Source organism: Ascaphus truei, chromosome 19 (assembly GCF_040206685.1).
Source record: "Ascaphus truei isolate aAscTru1 chromosome 19, aAscTru1.hap1, whole genome shotgun sequence".
Classification (NCBI taxonomy): domain Eukaryota; kingdom Metazoa; phylum Chordata; class Amphibia; order Anura; family Ascaphidae; genus Ascaphus; species Ascaphus truei.
In genome coordinates, this window is record NC_134501.1 from 17,016,478 (window position 1) to 17,037,752 (window position 21,275).

A 21,275-nucleotide genomic window follows, 5' to 3' on the forward strand; every position below is an offset into this window, starting at 1 on the left:
CAGAAGGGGAAGGGAATGTTACTTTGTTAATGGTTGCTATAGGAACAAAAATGCTTGTTACATTAGAATACATTGAACATTTCCTTAAAAATTTTTTTTTTTTTAAATGCTACAAGTATTTTCTCATAGAACAGAACTCATTTATTAATGTTGGATATTGCTTGAACTGCAGCTTTAAAAAGTATAACGTATAGGCAGTACTCCAACGAGAAACAAATCTATGCAATAGGATGAAAGTGGTGCAACGGGAACAAGAGAAGGACCCTGAACCTTCAAAAATATATACACAAAACTCCAACTGAGTTCCCAGCACTCGTAGGTAAAATGAAGAATAAATGTCACTTGTGTATGCCAAAAATAACTTTTACTAAGTTAGAAAGCCATGACAGGGAACAGTGAGAAATGCACAGTGAACGTACAATGTCAGCACATGTACACAGAGAATATAATACTAGCTAATAAAGTTCTGGCAGAGAGCACTGAGAGATGCACAGTGAACGCACAGTCACAGTATATGCAAATGGAGAAGGAAAAGGATCACACAAAGCACAGTGGACAAGTGCAGATAAAGGTCCAAACTGGAACACCATGCGCAACAGGGGAACGCCACACAAAAATACCAACGCATAAAAAATGGGGAAGGGAGGGGAACACGGGGGGGGGGGAATGCAAGGGAAAAAAGTGCAGAGAAAATCCAAGGGGGATAAAGACACAGATACCCAGCAAGCTCTAAAAAAAAACCAAAGACCCCAATCGGTTCGTGTTAGGACCTGCAATATTTGGTCATGCCTTGATGTGGCTTGCAGGCTTAAAATGCTTTGGCCAAAGGGTTTAACTAAATTACCCTTTTTTCAAGAGACATTTAGGTATTTCACTGTATATTTTTGTCATACTGGATGTAGCTTTGGGCTTCTTTGTTTTATGTTATAAAAATCTAAGGGGGGCAACGTTTTGGGGAGGTGAGCTCCTTGTTCTGGCCCATTCCCACAGACCAGGTGGGTCTGTGGTACTTCCCGAGAACCTCAAATAGAACTTCACTTATGAGCAAAAAATATATTTCTTAAAGCAGCAATCCCCCTCCCAAAAATATCTTTGTACATGGACTGGGGGGCTCACAGAGATTAACTATGGTCCCCCGATAATGCCAGAGAAATGATGTTCTTTGTATCTGCTGGTTTTCACACAGAAAACTACAGATATGGCCGTGGGGGTCATGAGCAGAAAGTGGCAGCTTCATCTCCTGATGACAGAGCGAGCCTTGACCCAGCAGCCGTTTTGTGTCCTGCAGGTAAACCTGCGTGTTAGTGGGGGGACTGGGGGCTCTCCGGAGGTTGGAGGATCACTGATCAGCTCCAGGGGAACCCCTGGTTTAGGTATACTTAAAAAAAAAAATAATATGTAAACAAAGTGTGAGCAGCACGAACTTTACCGAGTGTTGAATTGGTAACTGAGCACTAGTCAAAACAGGTAATACTGTATCAATACAAATTTGTTGATTAATTTCCTACTTTCAATAAAAATTGATTTTCCACTTTGATCTGCTTGTGGAGAACAAACATCTTCATGCGACATTGTGCTGTGTTTTTCTATGATTAAAAATCATATTAAACATTATCACAAGATACCCCTAGCAAAAAAAATAACCTTTTAAATCCTATTACCCATTCTCGGGAAAGAATGAATATATGTGCTGCAGAATTAAGTTCAATGAATTTCCGTCAGGTACAGCTGCAGTAATTACTGCCTTTGAGTGTCTGCTAATAGTTTTTGCTCCGGCTCACTGCTGAATATAAGGATAATATGTCACACCAGTGTTCTTGGAAATCAATAAATGAAATAGAAAGATGACAGTGGAAAAGAGTTTCCCTTGATAAGGTGTACCCTGCAGACTTGCAAGAAATTCATAGCATTATGAGGAATTGGAAATGTATTTTGTAAATACTAGATAATTTGTTGCTTTTGCACATTATGCAGAAGACAGGATATACAGAGTATTTGCAGGACACATTTGCACCTCAAATCCATAGGGATATAGTAACTTAAAACTGAGAAAATATTCCAGTAGCTGCTTTCAGGCACCTTAATGGATATATACACAGTGGCGGACTTACCCTTCTGCCGCCTGTAAGCTGGGGGGGCGGCCCTCCTCCTCTGCATATGATGTCACAACGTTGCGTCGTCATAACAACATGGCATCACAACGTCACATGACACTGCATCGTCATGGCAACACCACGTCACGCGGCATATGACGCCGCATTGTCATGACGACGTGATGCTACAGGAGGGAGCCTGCTATGGAGAAAAGGTAAGATACACACAGACTCACACAAACACATTGCCTCCGCCCCCAAAATTGCCTCTCTAGGCCAGGGGTGCGCATACTGGGGGCACACGCTGTTTACAGAGGCCCTGCGCTCTTCCCCACAACATTTAAATAAAATGCCGGGGGGGGGGGGGCGCGCGAGGCCTCTGTATATCCCTTAACTTCTCCCAAACGACGCAGCGGGGTCAAATGGCAACGTGACGTCACATTACGTCAAATGACGCCGCCAATGTCAAAGAAAAGGTAAGGGGGGGGGGACGTGAGCAGGGGGGGGAGCAAACAAAAGAGTTTGGGCACCCCTGCTCTAGGCTATAGCCTTCTCAGCGTAATGGGAAGTTTGCCACTGGCTATACCTATTGGCAAGAGGGTAGAAACATTTTGCCGTCCCATATATCCTCTGACAAGTGAAGTTATCGTGTGCATCACATATGGGTTAACAGGGGTTTTGGTACAAAGTAATATTTCACTTCCCACCCAGTCATCAGCATAGTCAAATAAAATGTGTTGTGCAGCTTTGTATCAGTCTCATTATATGGTGTTAATAGCAGAGTTGGACATTTGAGAGAGATAAGCTATTAGCCGGCATTGTGGTACCAGAGGAGTGCTATATGACTCATCCATCTGAGGCGTGAGTTCAGTGTAGCTTAGCAAGTGGAAGAATACAATGTAGCATGTTTAAAACGTATAATCAGGTTGCTGTGTTTACTGATAAAGTGAATGAGGGGTTGTTACATGTTACAAGACCCTCATTACTGAAAGGGTCCAAATATCTTCTCTTCAAAAGACATTTGCTGGCCTTATATTTTTGGTAAAAACTGTCTTTTTGCAATAGAAAATAAAAAGTTCCATGAGATGTATGTATTTATTTATATATATGTATATATATGTGTATATATATATATATATATATATATATATATATATATATATGTTCCCGCTACTATTGAGTGTTCCAGTTACATCAGGACACTAGGATATCCCTGCGCAAGACGGAGGGTCTGGAGTTGAAGGTTCCTGGATGCAGTACAGGGCTTACTCCCCTGCATCGTTGGCGGTGATATATTCACTAATACTCGTTTTTTTAATCTTTTTTGTAAGTGCGCTTGATCCCCGTGTCCCCATTCCCTGGTCCAATAAATTTCATATTGCGCTATGGGCTTGCGCTCTCTTTCGTTTTATATATATATATATATATATATATATATATATATATATATATATATATATATATATTTGTGTGAGCAAATGATTGACTAGGCACAACTATAAAGGAAACCAACAAGCGGGAGCCTTCAGTCTGTGCACCCATCTGCCTGCCAGAGCTTTTAGCCAAAAGAGCGGCTCATAGAATGGGAAGCGTAGGAAGGATGGTGGAAATCAGAGTAGACGGGCCCTGAGCTGTATGCCCCGGTGCCAATCCTCTGGGGAAGTCCCCTTGTCTGGTCTGGCTTGCTGCCAATTTTTTTCTTGCTTCTTATCTACTATGCCTGGCACGCGGTATTTACACACCACAGGTGAAGACAAGTGGAGATTTTCCTTATCCCAAATTGGACTACATGCAACGGAGGTCTATCTTTATGTGAGTAAATCTTTATTCTATTATGATGAACTTTTCTGATTGCCACATCATGGCTGAGAGGTAATATTTGCGCTGGGATCCACATCGTGTCTGCATACTCTATATAGAGTTAAAACCTTGTTAAGCGCTATCCTCTATATACTCAGGAGGAGTTTCCTGTCATATGGACACTTGTTTCAGGGTGTAACTCATTAACCCATATTGTTATTGGAAAGAAAATGAACTCCAAGCAACTCCTTTCTTTCCATTGTGTTTCCCATACCCCCAAAATAGAGCCCCAGATCTCCTTATCATAGGGAAACTCTCTTTTTGGTCACAGAATAAGTCTCCACTCAGTGGTACCTCAAATAACAGGACTGGATGGACCAGGTGAAAGCTGTTTGTTCATATACTGTTCAATAAATCCCCAATTGGTTAAATTTGAGTCAGATTTCAGTCCTTTCACATCCTGCCCAGGCCTGAATGTATAGTAAGTAGAATGGTTGCTGAGCTGCCTATAGATATATATGTAAAACAATTAGCAACAAGAATTGCTGCTTTAAAAGATGCTTTCAAAAGTAGGAAATAGTGACCTTTTAGGTTCAATCTTGGGATTATTAAATCTCCAAATCAACACGGCTCCTCTTCCCTCTCCTATGCATCCACTAAATAACCATTTTCCCTTAACCCCAGCTATCTCTTTATACACACTCAACAAGGATACATTCCCCCAGAGAAGGCCTATGAAACATTGCGCTGACTTTAGAAAAACAACTTTTCTGTCGCTTTTCCTAAGCTGAAGATTACTGTGGAAATAGGTTTTGCTTATGGCCATTTCCATCCTCATTACTACTTTTCCTCCCGGGGGATTGCTATTGTGGTATTCCATTGCAATCCTAATCAGATCTTTTCAGCAGTCAAATGATTTCTAGAACGAGTTATCATCCAGTGATTGCATCATTCATTCTGCATTTACAGCTATTTCGGCACATAGGGAACATTTGGGTGAAAGAAAAGTGACAGCCAAAACACAAAATACAGAAAAGGGGCATTGCACTGCGGCACAAAGTGATCAATTCTACAACCAGTGGAAGAATGAGCTTCAATTTATCAGGCAATTGTGGTGCCCAGTGAATCGGGGAAAATGTAACCCACACAGTCTGTTCTCATTATAGGCATATCATTATGAATGTGCATTACACACCTGAATATTAATCTTTCCAAAACAGTGATACCATTCAATGCAAAAAAAAATTACAAAAAAAATTACAATATATATATATATATATATATATATATATATATATATATATATATATACACACACATACACTTGAAATATTATTATGTGAATTAGTGCACATTCTGAAGTAGGAAGTTCCAAAAGCAAAGGTCAAAGCAATGTGCATAACCAAAAATATTGACCCTTTAGAAGCCACGGGTGTGTTCAAGCAGCAATTTCTATTTTCTTTCTCTTTTATTTTATTTTGAATTGAACCTGAACTGAGGGGGAGGGGTCCACCAGAACTGATCTGTGGTCCCCTGACTTTCAGGGACCCCCGGTTCACTGACTTTCTGTGTGACATGTCCCATCTCCTGATGCGATACGGAGCCTGATCTCACTGCCATATTGTGTCCCTTGGACTCGTGCTCAGTGAACAAAACTAGTTATATCGCGAAAAGATTGGGGGACAGTGGGTTACCATGTATTGTTGTGTTGTCTGGAATACAGGCTAGTTATAGTGATATACAATGGTTAGGGACTACACGGTATGCCAATTATTTCAACGCTGAAAATGGGACTTATTACGGAAAGCTACTTATATAAAATAAATTGATTTAGAAGTCTTATCTTGGTGACTATTTTGAAATAATGCTTACCGATTTTTCTAGAATGGAGGCTTGCATTTAGTGCTTTGAAATCTGACACCCATTTGAATGGAATGATGCTTTTATAATAGTTTTTTCTTGTATAGCAGTGGGGTACAGTGAACCCCGGCTCCATAGAGCTTACAATCTCTTTTTTGGTGCCTGAAGCACAGGGAGACAAAGTGACTTGCCCAAGGTTACATGGAGCTTTTGAACCAGAGTCCCCTGCTTGAAACTCAGAATCACTGCTTTCAGAGTCATTGTCTTTACTCACTGAGCCGCTCCTTCAGCCTTTATCAGTTTACATTGTTTTTCCCCCCTTTGCTGGGATTTAGCGTGTACCCAGATGTTTTATTGCAGTGGTTTTCAAACCTCTCCCTGGGGTGCAGGATCAACAAACCAACTAACATGAGAATGTATTTAGATGACACACAAATAAAGTATTGGTTGGGCATGGTCTGACTGGGGATCCAAGAGGAGAATCTGTTGTATTGTATTCATTACTATAAATTATATGAACCACCTAGATTATTGAACGAACAATTATAATCTGCCAAAGAAATTGAAGTGATATTTACCAATTAACTTATTTTACTGTTATTTATCATATGTAGGAAATTGGTTAATCAATTGAGAATATTAATACTGATTTTCATTCAATTTTGTCATGAAAAACAATGTTTGTTTTTTTTACATTGCCCTTTTACTAAGCTGCTTAAGCTAAATCATTATTGTTGTTGCTTAATGACTAAATAAGTCCTCGGTCCCAGTTAGGAAAGAATTAAACGCTGCATAGTAATGAACGCGTTCCACTTTCCCTGGGCACACTCCTAAATTGCGGGAACATAGTACAATCTGAAGATTGCTCGCCAGCCTCTTCCCCTGTATACTGGAGTAGAAACAATATGATTTAATTTGGAATAGAGCTGTGTGCACCGAGAGAGATACGTCACTTATTTTCATACTTATTACGTCACATACTGTCACTTATTCTCAACGTGGAGAAATACCTGTGAGCACACCTAAAATACCTGGGGCAAAAGGTTCATTTAAATATGCAAATGATATGTAAATGTGCCTTGTCCTATTAGTGATTAAGGTTTTTTTTTCTATACCCGCCAAAGAGGCCCATTTAAGTGAGTGGGTTGCAAGGTGTCTTCTAGCACTGAATAATGTCTTATGACATAGCACTGCTTAGCAAATATGGCCCCAAATCTCTGCACATTTAAGAGAACGATCTGAATGCAAGCTACGAAGGAACCCCCCCACGGGCAATTTCTGCACGATACATTTAGAAAAGAGACTCTATTATGTTTCCTTTCACTGTATTAGGAACACCCACCGCCTGGCATTAGTACTGCTTGGTGCATGCGTGAGTAAAAAAGGCATTTCAATGAAAATATCATTGATTATAAGATGGGAAAGCTTCTGCAAAAGTGACAAGATGTATTCAACGTCTGCATCGTATTTCCCTGTTATGTGGCGTATGGAATTTTGTGTGGGTTCATTTGTTACTTGCGTCCATGAGGCTTATTCTATTACTTCAATGGGGGAATTCCGACCACAATTGGCCTTTCATCTGTACACTTTACACATTCATCTTTTGGCATTTTATAAATACTGCTTCATTTAAGAACGCATGATAAAAAAAAACATATCCATTTATACAATTCTTTTGTTTCAGAGTCAGAACCTTCCCTATGTTTTCTATTTAAACTATGTTTGAACATTCCAACACAGCTTAAAATAAGCCGCCACTCCATGCAAAGTGTGGGGAAGCTGGGAAGAAGACCCACAATGCACCACCAAACTACCAATTAAATCCATGCAGCAATAAACAGTTAAGAATGGGACAGTGAATGAAAGATGAATTAGGTAACAGACGGCACAAATTACCCTGTCAAAGACAACAACAAAAAAGTCCATTGCTTTCAACGGGATTTTGTTGTTAAATGTGGTGCTAATTTTTGCTCCAGTTTTGCACCCGAGAGACTTTGATACATACTGTATCCCACTTAAACACTTTCTCTCTTTAAAAAAAAAAACGAGACGGCAAAGAGTCAAGAAACTCACCACGCCGCCCCCGGCAGAGTGAACAAGGACGGACATCCCTTCTCTGAGATTGGCCACTTCAAAGAGCATCATGTAGGCGGTGACAAAGTTCATCGGAAAAGCTGCGGCTTCCGAGTAGGTCATGTCATCTGGGATCTTGTACACAAACTCCGCGGGTGTGCACACAACTTCCGCCCACGCGTTGTAGTTGACGAAAGCCATAACTCGGTCCCCTATCTGGGGGGTAAAGGAAAGTGAGGAGCTAGCATTGGATGTCAAGCACATGTGAGAGTTGAAGGCCAAACACGCACGTGACTTGGTATACAATTCAAATAGTGACATACAGTAGACGATATATGCTACATAATGCTAGAAGTACTACCTGCTCCAATCTAAAGGCAAATAAATCAAACATTACTTTAAATTCTATTTTTTGTTTTATTTAGTTTACTGGGACGGATATACATCTACTATTATATCCCCCCCCCCCCCCAAAATGCTATTTAATTAATCTACATGTCAATGGCAGAAATGTGCTGGTTTACAAGCTCACAAGTGATACAATGGGATGAAAGGGAACGGAAATTGTATTCAATGTTACTCCTCTCTTGAGCTGTTGTGAATACCTTTTGTCGGTCAGTAAATCATTACCATGGCTCTACTGTTTTGCTGCATCTAAACCTGATGCGGCATCAGATACTTTTTAATGTAATCTTGTAAGTTTTTTATTAAGAGCTGGTACACTGACTGTAACAGGGGAACGTTTTCTGCTTCAGTGTTGCAATGTTTATTATGGTTTTGCACCATGTGCATCATCTAGGTCAGGGGTCTCCAAACACATCCTTTTATGGATATCCCTGTTTCAGTACAGGTGGCTCAATCAGTGGCTCAGAAAGACTCAGCCACTGATTGAGCCACCTGTGCTGAAACAGGGATATCCATAAAAGCCAGCCTGTTCGCAGCCCTTGAGGACCGAGTTTGGACACCCCTGATCTAGGACAGTGGTTTCCAACCTTTTTTTGGTTAAGGAACCCTATGTGAAATTCTGAGGAACCCCCAACCCTCTCTTAATAGCATGTCTGAGATCAGATGCATTGTAAGGAACCCCAACCCTCTCTTATATCGTGTCTGAGATCAGATGCAATGTAAGGAACCCCAACCCTCTCTAATAGCACGTCTGAGATCAGATGCATTGTAAGGAACCCTGACCCTCTCTAATAGCACGTCTGAGATCAGATGCATTGTAAGGAACCCCAACCCTCTCTAATAGCGCGTCTGAGATCAGATGCATTGTAAATTCTTCTGTATTTGGTACAATTTTAAAATGACCTGAAAATTACAGGGAACCCTTTAGGGATGTCCGGGAAACCCAAGGGTTCCTAGAAACCCTGGTTGAAAAACACTGATCTAGAGAATGGCAAAATATAATAATTACATGTATCAGATTCTGCATCTCTCCCTAAAGGGGCTTATTTTATATCCACCAAAGTGACCGATCTTTCGGGGGATTTCAACCACAAAACGGATTTATTTTTTTTTGTGGTAAAAACCCAATGAATTTGCTTCTAGCAGGGATTATAGATGACTGTTTTCTACATGGAATTAGTGCCTCTCCCAGGGTCACATGGATCTAGCACCTGTCACAATCCACATGCATGTGATTGCACCCTATCACTGCCAGTGAGGTCTGCACTGCTCTGGCAAAGAAGAAGTTAACCAATAACCACAAGGCTCCTTTCCCTCGTCTCTACTGCAGTAAAGTCCACATCTTGTTCAGCTTTTTAATGACTCTCTCACAGTGAGAACCTTCCATTCATGTCGCCACAAGGTTACCAAGGAGAGGAAAAGGCCCGTCAGATCACAGCAACACGTAAAATTGGATAACCTGACTTCAAGTAGAATAGGAAAAGATACAGGTCGTTCCATCTGAGTCTCATATAAAGAGACCGTCAGTTCCGGTTTACTTACCCCTTTACTGTGACATAACTATACAACTCTACTTAATGAACAACACAAAACCTTTCGTCTCTACTCTAATCCCTACACTCACACATATTTTCAACTCCTTCCTCTACTCTACTACCGTTCCCGTCTCCTTCAAGCATGCAACCCTTACTCAAAAACAGCAATTGTGACCCTACCTGTCTCTCTATCGCCCTGTCTCCCTACTGACTTTTGCCTCTAAACTCCTCGAATGCCTTAAAATCTCTTGCTTGCTTTATTTTCTCACCACTAATTCTCTCCTAGATCCTCTACAATCCGGTTTCCGCACTGCTCATTCCACTGAAACAGCCCTCACTAAAATAACTAAATGACCTTCATGCTGCCAAAGGCCATTGCACTCTTCTCATACCACTCAACCTGTTTCTCCAGTCTTAGGTACTGGGGACGACCCTCTTCTCAACATTCTCCATACTCTTGGTATCCGTAACTGAACTCTATCCTACATTTTCTCTTACCCCTATCATCGTACTTTCAGTGTTTTGTTTGCCAACACCTCTGTCGATCTCTCTGTTGGCATACCCCAGGAGTCTGTCCTGGGACCTCTTATTTTTTTTCTCTTTACACATTATCTCTAGGTGACCTTATCAAAAATCACCTCTATGCTCGTGACACAAACATTTACCTTTCAACCCCTGACCTTACACCTACTGTACACACTAAAGTCTTTGAATGTCTCCCTGCTGGATAAATATCCTCCTGGATGGCCCTCCGCCAATCAAACTTAACATGTCAAAGATTGAGCTCTTCATACTACTGTATTTTCCAAGCCTGACCCTACTACCCCCTTCTACATTCCTGTCGGCATGCATCCCTGTCCTGGCTTCCAATTAATTCCTGCATTTCTTAAAAAATTCTCCTCCTCACATTTAAGACTATACACTCTTCTGCCCCTCCTTACATCTCAGCCATACACCTGTCCGATTCTTGCATTCTGCTCAAGGATGTCTTCTCTCTACCCCTTTTGTATCTAAAGCCCTCTCCCACCTAAAACCTGTCTCACTCACTGCCCCACACCTCTCTCCACCTTCAGGACCGTCCTTAAAACACATCTCTTTATCACCAAAGTTTGCTTGTCAAATTAACAAGACTCACTGATACATATTTTATATGTTAATATATAAAAAACGATTGTTACTAAGTATATTAATACATATACCAGCAATAAATATACATAAAACATTGACTTGACTTGCTAGAAGAGTTAACCAGGTTAGAAAACAGCATTTATAATTAAGGTATAGTTCTCTGCTAAAATTAAATCTTGTATTGGTTAAACTTACTTACAAGTCTGATAACTTTGGCCTTTACATACATTACAAATGTGGTATTGGAAGATCTACATAAATTAACATCCTCCCTTCCCAGGTTGTCAAAAAGCCTTCTGAGTTCCATAGAAAAAGTCTATAATATAATTATCATTAATATTATCGTTTCATAGAAGCAGCTAAGGGATGAGTTGAGAAAATACACATTTATAAACATATAGGCAGCCAGACCATATTCCATATTATCTTTAAGATTCCTCATATCTTACATAAGCTGTATCCCTTTCCCAAAATAACGTGTGTCCAGTGAAATAAACTTGTGTATTACCTGAAACCCTGTAACATTCCCACCCAGAGCTTCAACAATCCCGGATAACTCAAAGCCAGGAACCAGTGGGGTTTTGGGAGGATTGTCAATGTTTCCTTGTCGTACCATCAGATCAATGAAGTTTAATCCACTAAACGTGATGAAGTTTAGAAGAAGAAAGCAGGATAATTAATTATTACTGTACAATAGCATTTCATCACAAAAAAATGACCATTTTCTGCCAAGCCTATTTATAGGGGCTGTTCCGTAAAGCAGAATTATTATTTTCTTTTTAAACAGCTTCTCAATGTAATTGACTTATTTGGAAAGATTAAAATCGCCCATAAAGAACATTTTTTTTAAATTATTTGTGTAAAAATGAATGTTTTTCGTATTTTCTTTCTATGTAATTCTAACCTTATCAGGTAATAATTTGTCGCGTCCCTTAAACTTATTAATAAACGCATCATGATTAAACAACACAGCAAAAGAAAAAGTCTGGAGGAATAATTTACATGAACATACGACAGTTTACAAACAGAGATTAGACAAAATTTTACCCCAAAAGAGATTAGACAAAGACGTAAAAACATCCTAAACCATTTGGTTATTATGGAATCATTATGGGCAATATTTACTAAGCAGTGTTCTGCGATAACACCCCTCCTGGCTCTGAAAGACCCCTTACATGCTATTGACATCAATATGTTGTAAGTTGTCTTCCAGCAGCGGAAGCTCTTACCGCAGCAATCCTGTTTAGTAAACATGGGCCTGAAGGTTTAACAAAAAACACGCATATACTTATATTTACTTGTTTTTTTATGATTTTAATCACCTTTTTTTTTTACGAGTCAATCATGCCACTATCATTCATTCCCTTTGGTACTAGGTGGGACTGTCCCTTCAATAACTCATACACGTTCCCACTCCTCTGCCCCATGACATTATTTTATTTCCTTTCCAAACCCGATATACTAGCAGACAGTACAGCAGGGGTGGGCAACTCCAGTCCTCAAGGGCCAGTAATAGGTCAGACTTTCAGGATATCCCTGCTTCAGCACAGGTGGCTCAATCAGTCGCTCAGTCCTTATGACAGCACCAGCTGCGCTGAAGCAGGGATATCCTGAAAACACGACGTGTTGGTGGCCCTTGCGGACTGGAGTTGCCCACTCCTGCATTATACAATATGCAGATCATTCCTTGTAAACCTGTTTGTACTAATTTCACACGCCGGCGTCCTTCTGCATGACTCTTCTGAAAGCGTATTTTCCAAGCTCATGCAGCTTAGTGTACCTTATTGTTGGGCATACTGTATCTGAGCTGTAGGCCACCTAAGCATGGAATGGGTTAATCTACTTTAACATAGATTTCCACCTTTTGCTCCATGGCAACGTGGCTGAGGGCTCCCTCCAGCCTTAATCCTTGGGAACCGTATATATTAAAAGTCATGCGTTTCCATTTATAGATCTCTTGCTCAGATCAGTGAACTCGCTACGTCAAGGTAACCTGAGGTCAAATACAATTCCAGCCGTGCCCCCGTGACCCAAGAAGTCAGCTGTGCAGCTAAAGCAGCAGAAATGATTTATGCAAAAATGTAAATAGTCTTTAAACTCTTTTGTTAAACATTTCCCCACCAACTCTTTAACGAAATCTTAATTTGCCAATATTCTATGCCACAGTTTACCCTTTAATGACACATTACACACACATTTCAGTTACAGACACTCATTTAAAATCCTCACGTGACGTTTAAAATGTGATAACAATATAGGCAAAAGTTTTCCTAAATCCTCTTTCTGCAGCTGTCTGTTCCTATGCACCGCTCCAGAGATCCTCCCTTTAACAAACCTACTTTTACTTCAATTGGTGATGGCCTAAGGTGCGCAGGTCACATGTTGCCATAAAGCAGTACTGCTGTGCTCCATCAAACACATTTAAGATGGAGAAAAAATGGAATAGGTATTTTATTCCATGGCACCATCAAATGCACCTACTAAATTACTATTGGTAAAGTGCTTATGAATTTGGAAGAATAAAAAGGCTTTCTGGGCATCAGAACCTAAATCTCACCAGTTCTGCATATCCGATGTAGGTAGTGATACCTTTTAGGGGAGCAGCATTAATTCTTCATAGAGTAAATGATAGTGTATAGAGCTCTTTAAGGCTCATGCTGTACTGTAAAAGAAACCTATAAGGTTTAGCACGCTCTATACACTGGGATTTCATCTACAAAGAATCATTTTTTATAATAAGGCTTCTGCAAATGAGAATATGATTACATGAGAATGTCAGATTGATAGACGCTGTAGGAACTCATGGCATTAGTGTGGGAGTGGGCATCTCCAGTCCTCAAATGCTACCTACAGGTCAGGTTTTCAGCATATCCACAGGTGCTGCAGTCGAAGATTTAGTCACTGTTTGAGCCACCTGTGCTGAAGCAGGGATATCCTGAAAACCTGACCTGTTGGTGGCCTTTGTGGACTGGAGTTGCCCACCACTGCATTAGTGACACACACAAATGGTGAATAATATGAGGAAAGGAATGCCTATTTAGTGTATGTAATTCATACCTGGCATTTTACAATCGTTATCGCAAGCTGTACGTTTGTAAACTCTGTGTGTTACAAATGGCCTGTTACTTCTAAATCACAAATGGTGCAGAAACTCCAACCCAGTTCTGCTCCAATGCTCCAATTCAGAAATGTTCCCAGCAAATATGCAACAGCAATGAATCAGCTTGGACATTGTGAGTCCAGCTAGGCTATTTAGTAAGGCCAAACAATGACTCATCACAGCACAACATTCACACTCAGTCTGATCAGTCATATTTCTATTCCTCCACAGTCACACCATTTCATCTTGGGAAAGGATCAGTGTAGCACTAGGCACTTCTAATACGTTGTATAGCTCTCCACCTATAAAATATATAGAGATATACATTTTAAGTTATGGTGGGTGAAAAAGGCAACAACAAAAAACCCCACCGTTAGCATAAAGCCAATAAAGAATATCACTTGTGAGCACATTCACGTCTTGCAGATCTGCACCCCTGCCTTTCAACCATTATCACCTAGCATACAGTGCACCCACTGCAGCAAGGGATTCAGGGAAATGACATGCAAATGAGCACAGAATGGGTCACCTTTTGCCTGAAATATACATTCACACGGAGCCCATATAAGCAAATGCATCGCTGTTCACACAGCTGTTAAGCACAGCATGTGACTAGCAAAACAAGTCAAAAAAAATAAAATATATATATATATATACACATATATATATATTTTATCAGCCTATTAAATCTATATGACGTATATTGAGGACTAACTGCATGCAGTGATTTTTAAATCTTTGGGTAACTGTTTTTTTAGATCTCTGTTGGAATAAATGTTTGAAAAGTCAGGCTGATGGATGGCTTATTGGTACCTATTACTCAGAATATGAATTCTGATGAAACATGCCATGGGCTCTCCTGGCAACCGATTGTAAAAAGACATTTTTTTCCCCCTGCATGTCTTCTCATCGTTCCCTGCCCTTTAACTGTGGAATGTGTTACACTAAAACTCGTTAGTAAACTAGAAAGTCATTTAAAAATCGCCCAATTATAGCAATAAGTAAAATGCCACTAAAAATATTGAATGAATCCGCTAAATTGTGTTCTTTAATTGGCCCTGCTTGGGTTTTCTTAAAAAGATAAACCCCAAGAATAAAGATTGAAAATGTATAAGATGCAAATATAAATATACATACTGACACGGCATAAAAATGGAAGCCTAATGTCAAGATATTAGTAGTAATAGTGCAACATTTCAGGGAATGAATACTGCTTGATGAAGGGCCAGTTTGACGGAACAGTACAGAGAGGAATTTAGAGAATGGAAGTTAATGGGTTCGGTTGCTAGGGAGAAGGGTATTTGTGGGTAAAAGCACGGAAACATTGTACAATAAAACCTGAGAACAGTAGCGGAAAGTTCTTTTAAAAAGAATAAAATACCATCAGTATGTTCTAATGGTAAATCTTACAAATTGGTGCGTTGCTCCGGTGACTTCTATATGACAATGATCATGAAAAGGGGTTTTATGGTGTGAGCATTGCCGTGCAGTTATGATGTCAGTGCAAGAGGGCAAAATAATATATGTCATGAGGATCATACAAGAGAGCAATACACAGGCCATGGTGCACTGATCATGTCACTGCCAGGGGATGAGGGCACATGACATCACGGAATACATGACATCACGTTGATAGAATAACGACGTCTATATGACACCATGTTAGCGGAAGATTGGTATAAACATCACGCCTTGGTCCTATCACGGCAAGATCTTGCAGTTTGTATGATTAACCCTGTAGCAGGTGGAGTGGTCAACCCTACCCACCTAATGCTTGCTATGTGCTGGTATATAAGGGGTACATTGTATCTGTGCGTATGACGGTGCAATAAGGGTATGCATAACATGGTATGTGAGGGTATGGCGGTATATAAGGGGTACATGGTATGTGTGTGTATGGTGCTATATAAGGGGTACATGGTATGTGAGGGTGTGGCGGTATATAAGGGGTACATGGTATGTGAGGATATGGAGGTATATAAGGGGTACATGGTATGTGCAGGTATGGTGGTAGATACGGGGTTTACTGATATGTGTCTGTATGGCGGTATAAATGGGGTGCATGTTCTCTGTGCTTCTGGCGGGATATAAGGGGTACATGTTCTCTGTGCTTATGGCGGTATATAAGGGGTGCATGTTCCCTGTGCTTATGGCGGTATATATAACGGGTGCATATTCTCTGTGCTTATAGCGGTATATACGTGGTGCATGTGCTCAGTGTTTATGGTGGTATATAAGGGGTGCATGTTCCCTGTGCTTATAGCGGTATATAAGGGATGCATGTTCCCTGTGCTTATGACGGTATATAAGGGGTGCATGTGCTCTGTTGGTATATAAGGGGTGCATGTACTCTGTGGTTATATAAGGGGTGCATGTGCTCTGTGGGTATATAAGGGGTGCATGTGCTCTGTGCTTATGGTGGTATATAAGGGGTGCATGTTCCCTGTGCTTCATGCGGTATATAAGGGGTGCATGTGCTTATGGCGGTATATAAGGGGTGCATGTTCCCTGTGCTTATGGCGGTATATACGGGGTGCATGTGCTCAGTGTTTATGGTGTTATATGAGGGGTGCATGTTCCCTGTGCTTATAGTGGTATATAAGGGATGCATGTTCCCTGTGCTTATGACGGTATATAAGGGGTGCATGTGCTTATGACGGTATATAAGGGGTGCATGTTCTCTGTGGGTATATAAGGGGTGCATGTGCTCTGTGCTTATGGTGGTATATAAGGGGTGCATGTTCCCTGTGCTTCATGCGGTATATAAGGGGTGCATGTGCTTATGGCGGTATATAAGGGGTGCATGTGCTCTGTACTTATGAAGGTATATAAGGGGTGCATGTGCTCTGTGCTTATGGCGGTATATAAGGGGTGCATGTGCTCTGTGGGTATATAAGGGGTGCATGCTCCCTGTGCTTCATGCGGTATAAGGGGTGCATGTGCTCTGTACTTATGATGGTATATAAGGGGTGCATGTGCTCTGTGCTTATGGCGGTATATAAGGGGTGCATGTGCTCTGTTGGTATATAAGGGGTGCATGTTCACTGTGGGTATATAAGGGGTGCATCTGCTCTGTGCTTATGGTGGTATATAAGGGGTGCATGTTCCCTGTGCTTCATGCGGTATATAAGGGGTGCATGTGCTCTGTACTTATGACGGTATATAAGGGGTGCATGTGCTCTGTGCTTATGGCGGTATATAAGGGTGCATGTGCTCTGTGGGTATATAAGGGGTGCATGCTCCCTGTGCTTATGGCGGTATATAAGGGGTACCGGACCAGGCTTTCACCCGGATCTTCAGCTCCCCCTCCTGGGGCTCGGGCATCCCTTTCCGTGCGACCCTCAGCTTGTTGAGCCCCCCGAAGGCGGAGAGCAGCACCGCTCTCATGTCCCCGCCGCCCCCCGCTGCTCCCGCTCCTCCCTCCCCCGTCGCCGCCACCGCCGGCTCCTTCCCTCCTTCCTTCTCTATCATGTGCTCGGTCTCCCCGGCGCTCTCCGGCCGCTCCATGTCTCCGGGGGAGCGGGGGGCTCGGGCTGTCTCCGGCCGCTCCAGGTCTCCGGGGCTGGGGATGCTGCTGCGGCTCCGGGCGCTGGTCCTCCGAGTTACCGTAATGCGCGAAGTAGCAGCGTCGTACCCATCACCGCCTCATTGGAACCGGAGCGCGGCTGCGCGCAGACTCGGAGGATGGCATTCAGTGCAGAGAAATCAGGGACCAAAGGGGTTAAGGAAGAGAGGGGGGAGAGAGGGGGGGGGGGGTGTGTGTGTGTGTGTGTATGTATATATGTATATATATATATATATATATGTATGTATATATGTATATATATATATATATATATATATATATATATATATATTTTGCTAGTATATAATCATAATAACTGACATACACATATGTAGATATAAATACACACACATATATATTTATATCTACATATGTGTATGTCAGTTATTATGATTATATAAGCCCACAAATATAAATAAATAATTATATATATATATATATATATATATATATATATATATTCACATACCGTAAGGCTTCGACTAGTGTGGCGCTGAGCGGGCGGGCTCGCTCACGCTGGCTGCTATGAAACACATTGAGCCAATGTGTGTGGCCAGCGTAAGCAAGTGCCTGCGAGCTTGAATTTGTCGGCCGCAAGCGCGTCACGTGAGCGGTTCGCCCAATGAGGGCGAACCAGCTCCGTGAAGTCATGGGCGCGCCCCCCGAATCCCCCCCCCCTCACTCCCACGCGCACACCTAGCCAACCACAAATCTCCCGGCCGAGCAGGGAGCGTGACCTCACCGCGCATGAGCATCAGCGCGCTCGCTCCCTGCCTGGTCGCAGCCTTACACATGTTGCATTTTGTTGGAAGATCTGTAACAGTCTATGGACTAATAACTCTTATAAATACAGTAAGACATTGTTTACTAGATAACCGTATCTCTGTCTACATAATATAATATGGGAAATAGGTTTTCAAGAAATCCCTGCTCCAGCACAGGTGGCTCAATCAATCGGCCTGTGCTGAAGCTGGGATATCCTGAAACCCTGACCTAAAAGGGGGGGCTTGAGGACTGGAATTGAGAACCCCTGATCTATATGTAGCTAGGTCCCCTTTGGCTCCCCGGTTCCCCGTTCCTCTTCCCCTTACCTTCACCAGTGAGAAGGCAGTTGTGGGGGCGAGCGCATCTCTCGGTGGCATCAGAGGCACGGCGCCACCATCTTTGTTATGTCCGCACGTACGCGGAGGCTCGCGCATTGCGCCGACGCGGCGGCCAATATAGTGAGCGCGAAGGGGCAGAGATGGCGCTCCGTAGCGCAGGGACTCGCCAAGGTCGCGCAGGCGTAGAAGAGAGCAGTGGCGGCCATTACAGGGTTGCACAGGCGCGGCAGACATAGCGCACGCGGCCCTAATGTTAAAGAGGGCCATAACGGACTACAACTCCCAGCAGCCTCTGGGGACTGCCCTTTCACCCACATCACATGCAGCCAGACAGCCACTAAGGCTGACAGATTCTCATGCTGCATTTGGATACATTGTTGTGTGCTGAGTCAGGAAGCAGACAGTGGATCACATGAGTTAGTTGGAGCTGGGAGAAGGGAGGGGGTGGAAGTGTGTAAGGAGCAAGTGGCTTCTTACACTAGGCCAGTTTACCCCCAGACCCCAGCTAGGCCCAACTCACCAGTAGATGTGTAGCTGCTGTGTAGGGAAGGCCCTAAGGTAGGGACTTTGCCCCTTTAGCAGTAGCTTAGTCAGTGAGACAGACGCTGCTGCGTGCTCTGACAAGGAGGGAGCTGTGTGACAAGTGTGTCTGGGATCAGACCTGCATCACTCAAGATAGAGACTATCTGTGGGTGAGACTATCTGGATTAGGAGAGGACGCCATTGCTGCGGATTCAGCGTTGGACGCAGACGGGTCCTTTTCTATTGTTGCTGAACCCGGGCGCAGGGCAGGTATTTCTACAAGTGCACCAACTGTACCTTACATACCGGTTTCCTTATAGGCCCTGATCACGCCTAGTGGGTGGGTTGCTGGACTATTGGGACACTTGGGTATAGCGGTGTAAGGTTATAGCCCAGTTAGGGGCCAGGTTATAGCTGCCTGCTAGTGGCAGAGGGTGACACGACTGTGTTGCTATATGTGATGTGATGTGATGTGATGTGATGTTATTGCTTGGCCCATATAGTAAACAGTTACTTCCTTGAATGTGTTTTCTATTTGTGGGTTCTGTGTCAGGGGTCATTCTATACACGCTAGAATCCCTGCACAGGTGGAGGCGCTGTAAGAATACGTTCCAGGCTCCCACTGGCGGAGGTTCAGGCCTCCTGTGAGCCTAACAGGTATTGCACCACACTGTAACATATGTAGATTTCCCCATATGGTCCCTATCTGCGATTGGGGGGGGAGGGGGGGAATAACAGTTACATATATAACAAATAAACCAGTCTGACCTTTTATACATAAGGGGATTCTGTTCATTTCACTCTCATAAAAGTGCTCAAATGTTCATCAAGTATTGTGTTATTGTCAGTGTAGTATAGTATTACAGTACTATGAGGTCATTTATCAATGGCTTCTCCTGTCTGTAGTGATGGGGCTTAACCCCTGAAATGCCAGAAGCCCCAGAATGCATTGCTCTGCAATATGAGGAAGGACCATCTAACACTCAAGAGCTTAACTGCTGTGAAAAAACAGCACCAGATTTGAGGGATTATTATGGTGCAGTTTTGCACCCGGGAGACTTTATGTAGACTGATAATACCCCTCCTGTGCCTGATAATACCCCTCCTGTGTCTGATAATACTCACCCTATGCTTGATAATAGCCATCCTATGCCTGATAATACCGATCCTCCTCTGTCTTTGCTATTTTGTGTTGTAGATAATTATTTTCTCTGTTGCTCTCGATTTGCCCCAAATTTTGAGTCGACCTCTTAAGAATTTCTGTGGTGGTTGTTTTGTACTAAACAAGAGCGGCTAAGCAAACAGAGGCTAAAATTACCCTTCACTTTCCAAACTATGAGCACAGAGCATGTAATTAAATAAGTGCTAATGGCAAATTGGAACTGCCTATTATAATGTAGAGTCTGAGCCCAGACTAAAGAACGCCGCTCCGCACTGTTTAATACCAGTCACAACCTTATTCCCTTCCCTGCCAAGCAATGCGTTACTTGCCCCCTGGCAGGGAAGGGGTTAAAGCAGATATCTATTCTGGCAATCCAGAAATCTCTTGGTCGTTTTGAATGTAAATGACCCCAATAGTACACATCCACATTGGTGAAGCGATATCTTTGGTTGAAAATCTACTGAAAAAAGCTCCAAAATGCAGAATCAGCTACCGGACTGAAACTCATTCAAGAGGATGAAAAAGCTGAGTGGGTTTGCTGGTTCCGCGCTTCCTTCATCCAGATTCTGCTGTACTCATTTTTGGGGTAATACGTCCATGTTCAGAATGAAAAGGAAGCTAAAAAAATGACATGCTCATGCTGCTCATTTGCATGCCACTACCCAGAATTCTCACCTGCAGTTTACTTTATGATGTATGACAATGGGATGACGCTGGGAATCTGGAAAACATTGCGGCCAATATTTACCAAGCAGCGCTATTCCACAAGACACATACCAGTGCTGGAAGACACCTTATGCCCTATTGACTTCCAGAAGGTGCCTTATGGCAGAAGACCGCGTAGGCAATATGACCCATAATGCACTCCTGAGTTTCGTTGACTTGCTAAAGAAAACATAGTGAGGATCACAAAATATCTAAGTAAAAAT

At 42.3% G+C, this 21,275-nt stretch overlaps 1 protein-coding gene across 1 annotated transcript in view; it reads right to left on the minus strand.

Moving 5' to 3' along the window:
• VAT1L (vesicle amine transport 1 like) overlaps positions 1-17,637 on the minus strand; it is a 31,187-nt gene extending 13,550 nt beyond the window's left edge. The window contains exons 1-3 of the mRNA XM_075576752.1: positions 17,272-17,637; positions 11,403-11,532; positions 7,827-8,042 (exon numbers count right to left, since the gene is read on the minus strand). Coding sequence (XP_075432867.1) covers positions 7,827-8,042; positions 11,403-11,532; positions 17,272-17,501 — 576 coding nt within the window. The 5' untranslated portion in view covers positions 17,502-17,637. The remainder of the gene's footprint in view (positions 1-7,826; positions 8,043-11,402; positions 11,533-17,271) is intronic.
• Between the last annotated feature and the right edge of the window lie 3,638 nt (positions 17,638-21,275).